This window comes from Nematostella vectensis, chromosome 15 (genome assembly GCF_932526225.1).
Source record: "Nematostella vectensis chromosome 15, jaNemVect1.1, whole genome shotgun sequence".
Taxonomy (NCBI): Eukaryota; Metazoa; Cnidaria; class Anthozoa; order Actiniaria; family Edwardsiidae; genus Nematostella; species Nematostella vectensis.
In genome coordinates, this window is record NC_064048.1 from 3,141,234 (window position 1) to 3,147,945 (window position 6,712).

At 33.3% G+C, this 6,712-nt stretch overlaps 1 protein-coding gene across 1 annotated transcript; it reads right to left on the bottom strand.

Moving 5' to 3' along the window:
• Positions 1-500: 500 nt before the first annotated feature.
• LOC116607156 lies at positions 501-6,318 on the bottom strand. The gene is made up of 12 exons (XM_048723006.1): positions 6,182-6,318; positions 5,604-5,686; positions 4,688-4,808; positions 4,337-4,515; positions 3,732-3,953; positions 3,436-3,465; positions 2,817-2,858; positions 2,594-2,629; positions 2,313-2,351; positions 1,933-1,983; positions 1,537-1,581; positions 501-1,237 (listed from the first exon to the last, which is right to left on the bottom strand). Exons 3-12 carry the CDS (start codon positions 4,734-4,736, stop codon positions 989-991), a joined length of 942 nt encoding a protein of 313 aa, XP_048578963.1. The 5' UTR covers positions 4,737-4,808; positions 5,604-5,686; positions 6,182-6,318; the 3' UTR covers positions 501-988.
• Positions 6,319-6,712: the final 394 nt, after the last annotated feature.

Genomic DNA, 6,712 nt, shown 5'->3' on the forward strand with positions numbered 1-6,712 from the left:
GTATTTAAATATTCCACGAGGGCCTGGAAATATCTTGTAAATAGTATGTAAATATTCCACCAGGGCCTGGAAATATCTTGTAAATAGTATGTAAATATTCCACCAGGGCCTGGAAATATCTTGTAAATAGTATGTAAACATTCCACGATGGCCTGGAAATATCTTGTAGATAGCGTGTAAATCTTCCACGATCACCTGGGTATATCAAGTAAATGGTATGTAAATATTGAACAAGGGCCTGGAAATATCTAGTAGATAGTATGTAAATCTTCCAAGAGGGGCTGGAAATATCTTGTAGATTGTTTGTAAATATCCCATCTAATTCTCCCATCCCAGGCTGTAAAAACATTAGAAATTGTGCGGATCTTCAATATTTTACAGAAAAAATATTGTAATATAGGCTTAAAATTAAAAAAAAAAAAAAACATATAAATTTCATAATTTAAAGTTACAATAATCTTGAAGTACTGTTGACATATAGCAATATAAAATATGCATGGTAGATCACACTATTTTCATAATTTAATATGCATAATATGCAATGTGAAATATAGCTCCATTAAATAATTCAAAATATAATTTTTTTCATAATTTCAACAATTTAAAAATATATCTAAAAATATTTAATTGAAAAATTGTCATATAATTAAAATATATATATATATATAAATTTCATAAATTCAAGTTACAATAATCTTGAAGTACTGTTGACATATAGCAATATAATATATGCTTAGTAGATCGCACTATTTTCATAATTTCATATGCAATGTAAAATATAGCTCCATTAAATAATTCAAAATATAATTTTTTTTTCATAATTTCAACAATTTTAAAATATATCTAAAAAATATTTTATTTGAAAAAAATTGTTCATATAATATGGTTTCGCCAAAAAAAGCCATAAATTGTAATGTACTAAACTTTCCCATCTTTCCTAAAACTCCTGTGCAGCAACACGAGGAAAATTATAGTACATCAAGCACATCTAGTCGTCTTTAGTTGTTCTTCTTAGATTTGAAAATGCAATGGGCCTTTCTTGATCCACTCTTACAACCTTCTTTGAATTGAACACTTCCTTCCCAATCATCTGCAATGCTGTAATTTTCTCTGTATTTTTGGTAGCAGCTATTTTCAGTTTAGAAAGATGTCTCTTAAGCACAGCCATCTGGGCATCTTCCTTTCGCTTTAAGCCAATATAAAACAGTCCGACCAGCATTGCCTTGTCTTTTGGAATCTGGAAGAGAATGCATGAATAAGTAATCAGAAAAAATTGATGGTTATTTTTAAACTTTATAATACAACCTGCTTATTATCTGGCATCTCTGCTGCAGCTAGTTTGCTATATAATTTTTTTAACCAACTTGTTTTGAGGTACTGTACATTATGTATTTTTAAAACATTTTATATAATGATCTTTATAAATAAATTGTTTGCCACTCTCATTTCATACTCAGACACTTCCTGAAATAAAATAAACAGAATTGACTTTGGCCCTAAAAATTTCAAGTGATTCTAGCATATTTCTGTGTATACCTCTAAATCCTCTTCCTCTTCAGTTTCTTCTTCCTGGTCTTTAGTCTATGTGAAACAATATATGTAGACATAAACATAAAAAAATAGAAAAAAGTCGGGAAGTTATTCACCCTCCTTGCAGCTGAGGTTTGGTAAAGTTCCTATGGGTTTTACCTAAATTATTTTCTTATTTCACAGAGCGTAGCTCCAAGGTTACCTGGACTATGGTCTTTAAATAGTTGTGATCATAGACCAGAAGAATGAATACAGTGCACCAAAAACTGGTATTTGACTCTGGAGAAGTCTTATTAAAGTCTTGCCCTGAAAACGTCTTAAGAAGAAAAGAGTGAAATATGTATTGATTCTTCTGGTCTTCAATCTTTACCAGATATACTTATTACTACACACTTTTATTACCTTAGCCACCTCCAACTTTTCATTTTCTGGTCCTTCACTTGTTTTTGCATGCTTTTAAAATGGAAAGAAAATGGGCTGATAAGTTCCAAATACCATCTACAATTGTTACCCTTTGCAATCAAGACTTAAAGGATGTCCATCAGCCTCTCCTTTGCATATTATTGTGTTAAAAAATAAATGGTCTATTTGCAAGTTAACCTCACAATAACCATGCACAATTTAAGTATGATACTTTATCAACAATGTTTAATCGAAAGGACCTATGTAGTTACATGCTTGAGTTTGCAGATGGAAATGGATGCTTTGAGTGACTTGTTATTGAATTACTGAAAACAATTTGAATCATACAATAGAAAAGAAGAATGGTATTGAATCTATACCTTTCTCGCTTTCACACCTTCACCTTCCTTGTTGCTCTTCTGAAAAAATCAGTTAAGAAAATCTGAGGTTCAATTACCAGGTGTTTGTGATATCTCCTGCCAACGTCAGGCTAATACGAAGCAAATTGTATTGGCTTTCTGATCCAGGTTAATGTGAAATTAGTGAGGTGAAGAAGGGTTAGTGTGCCATACATTAAATTTCAGTTAGAAATAGGTGCTACCATATATATGTACACATTAGTAAGAAAAGAGTAGGAGGCAAATATTGAAAGATTACTTACATTAGAGCGATGTTTCAATGGTGCCCTTGATGTGTCCTTTTAAAGATAAAATATTATAGAGTTAATAAGAATTTCTGAACTCACACATTGTATTTTGTATTCCGAAACAGTGTAACAAACTACTTACATGATTGCTGAGAGTGCTTTCAGTTGATATATATATATATGAAATTCCTAATATATCCCTGAAGTGACTTCAAGGAAACAGTTTATCAACACTTACGTCATTGACAGAAGATCCCTCTTCATCTGAATCAGCCTTTTCCTAGAAGAGTAAAATACCTCTTTTAGATGTAACTGTACAATTTAGAATATGTCTTTTAGTTAAGAATGGCTTGATAATCATATAAGAGTTCTGTTCTTTCTAGAAGGGGTAATACCTTAATAAGAAAACAATGCAACATTTTTTTTTTCAATAGAAAAGGGTTGGTTAGAGTTTACCTTTCTAAGGGTTGTGGAAACGTAGCTGGAATATCTTTTTATTCAAAGGTAGTAATTTTATAAAGAAAAATTGTTAGAAGGAAAGTATATTTTGATAGTGTGCAAATCTGACTTATGTGACGCTGTTGTTTTGTTGTTGTTTTGAATGCTTAGAACCCCAAACAATTTACAAAAGTACAACTTACCCAGCATTGTTTGATACCCTAGAAATATAAAAGATTCTATTGTAGGATTGATTAAATTTCCTCTTGATTCAAAGGGGTTTCAATTCATATGCCCAGGGTTTCATAGCCTAAAAACCCATGTGTCACGCAAGTCAGATTGGAGGGCTTAGGCTCGTAGCAGCCAACATCAGTTGTTAAGTAAATGCAAACTCTATTCTTCAAAAATATATAACTTACATTAGTAGCTTTACTTGAATTGTACTTCTTCTAAAAAAAAAGAAAACAATTAAAAAAAAATACTTCAACACTCCTCACATATATCCTCAATGTGTGATAAATCCTTAATTTCTACCCAACAAACCCAAAATATATGCAATTTAAACAAACAGCAAATGCTGTATACATCATCTACAGTATATACCCCTTTTTAACTAAGGTTGCACACTGTTTTATCTTATACACATTATCACAGTGTAAACATGATATTGGTATGTAAGGACAAAAATTAAAACCATGTTCTTCTTTTCACAAACCTCATATGAAGAGGGCTTCCTCATATGAGCAAGCTTGGCAGCAATGAATTTCGATGCTGTCTTCTCATTAAGTTCTACAATCCCGTGGCCTGGCACCTCAAAGCGCCCATACAAGGCGGATATTTGTGGATTTGTGATAATACTCTCGGCTAAACCACGGTTTTGGAGGGCCTGAGTGTTATCAGTACCATGGTTTTTTCTCATGGCCCAGCTTCCTTCCCACTGCAGAGGCAAAATAAATATCTTTTCTTGTAAAGTACATCTGGGTCAGTTTCACGTAACATGTGCAAACTTTGAATGTTTTTTTGAACATATTTAATATTTGAATTCATGTTCAAACAATAAAATAAATTGATCACACTAGGCAGTAGCCTTAATTCAGTATTAAAGAAAAATTGAAATAACAGAATTCAAGATGTAGAGTTCAAAGGTGGAAAGGTCAGTATCCTGAAAGAGAGACACATAGGTGACAGTTATTGTGACCATTCTAGACCACACAGGTGTCGAATTGAATTTCTAATCACTTCATTAGTCATCCTGGAACAATAATAATCCACCCAAATTATCACACAACTTTTGTCTATGTATTTGTTAGATAAGTTTACCTTCCCACTGGAAATATTAATGTTTACAAGTGTAGACAGGCGCTTGTTGAATTCATTCCAATTGGAATTTGCAAATTGCGCTTCAAGTGACTTTTTGCTCAACTCGATGAGCTCAGTCTTTTTTAGTATCTTGTTTGCTTTTATTGTTGTGGAGTCCAGTGATGTCTTGAGTTCTTTGCCTAAAAAAACAAAGAAATATTTCCATTTAGATTTGCTTTTAAAGGCTTGCATTTAAATACTGCAATAAAAGGAAAAATATGAAATGTAGTACAGTATATGTAGCTAAATTACATGTTTCTATACATGTAAGAGAATATGGACTACAAGCTAGCCACAAATGTTTATATTTACCTTTATCCAAACTTTTAATCGCCTTTTGTAATTTAATTGCTACACACATAGGCAGCCCAGTTTTTTTGAAATCATCTTTTCCCAGCTCACAAATCAGCTTCAGGTCAGAAACAGTTGTGAACTGCAAGAGAACATGCATTTACATACAATAAGGAACAATTAGAAGTTGTACTTTTAGAGAGATTTGCCGATTCATAAATTGTAACCAATCGATAGAGGTACCACTATTTTGTAAATCTGTAACACCCTAAATCGTATAATATTTAAAAGGAAATTGCATAATCAAGGCTGGAGGTTGAAAGTCAAATCTAATTGTGTCTGCAAAGTAGAGGGGGGGGGGGGGGGGGGAGAATTGGCACTGCATTGCTCTAAATATAAAAGGCTTGGCACTGAAGGCTTAAACACAAGGTTCTGCTATAACGAATTTGCAATTATAATCAGAACACTGACATGCTAGCAGTCACAAAGTCTCCTGTAAAAATGCTTATCTCTGAGCCTCAGTTGGTTTGAATAAAACTATTTTTACACAGATAAAAAGACATTTGTGTTAGAAGATTGATAAATTAATGAATTTGCTGTCCACTCTGTTCACGTTTTCGGTGCAAAATTTAAATTTTGCGTTATCCATAATCTAGCGCATCTGCATAAATTATTCTCGCGCTGTGACGAAAATGCTCATATTTTAGAGCGTACACAGCTTGGTATGACATGATAAATAGAAACATTTTAGGAATGCTATTTAATTTGGTTTAGAATATAACATTTGAATTTTGCGCTCAGAGCAATTGTTCTTTCACGTTGACTCATTGACGGCTGATTGATAACTGATTGTTCTTGGGCCAGGGGTGGGAGAAGCTTTCCCATTTATAGTGGAAACTCATGTTTAAACTTATATTTTCCAAAACTTGTGACTCACCTTTTCCCTCTCAACCAGTTCAGTTATATGGTCTTCAAACCATGTATTTTTAAGAATTCTTTGGCACTCAAATCACAAGAGACCTACAGTAGAAAGAACAACAATGTAAGTTTAGTATAGTAGTTTTATACACTAATGACGAAATAAAAATATTGACCAGAATATTGTAAATTTGCGCGTTGTAGTACTCAAAACAAGTGCTTATATTTGAAGTAAAAAAAAATACAGTTAAAACTCTAGTAAGCGACAACTGGGAACCAAATACGAACAATACTGTGTGTTGGTTGTTTATGAGATTATTTTGAATGGGATCTGAGAACTATTGTGATATTTGTTGGTGGTTTGAGAGAACGATTAACTTAGAATTATAGTTTGCGTGTCTATTCAATCAGTAATTCGTGATTGTGGTAGTTATTTCAACGTGATTCAAGCAGATTGGATTCGCCACTGAAACGAATGCATCATGAGTACTCTAGTTTTGGCGCGCAAACAGAAAAAAACATAAAAGCATCGAATGTTTGGAGAATACAGCGCTTGAAAGCTTAATACGGTATATGGTCTGTGTATTATGACCTTACCTTTGAACTCGAAGACATGGTTTACGAAGGTAGTGCTGAGATAAGATAAAAAAATAGAGCATCCACCGTAACAACGCGCCTGTAGAGCTTGAACGTTGAAAAGAAGAGGAAATTGGCGGGAAGAAATCTGAGATCCACGCATGTGCAGTACGTGGCTAGCTTACCGCAAACATTGCGGGCTCGATATTTACATCGCACACAGGAAGGAAGCTGAAACTGGAACACGTGTGTTCAATAAATCTCTCTGTACTTGACGCTTCTTACGTGTTGGAGAATATCCTGAGGGATCTTTACGCGATAGACGCGTGGAATTTAGATAGGCTTTCACGGCAAAATAATGTTCGAGTTGCTTCTTTTTACTCATGGATAAAATTGAAAAAGGTGAGCTCTCTCATGTGTACCTCTTCCCCGGTGTTTTGAATCTAAATATCTCGTCATTCCGAAAAATATAGTTTTCCCTGTATTATTATTTACTCTAGAAAATCTATTTCGATGTTTGTTTTGCAGGATGGATTTAATTTTACAATGACT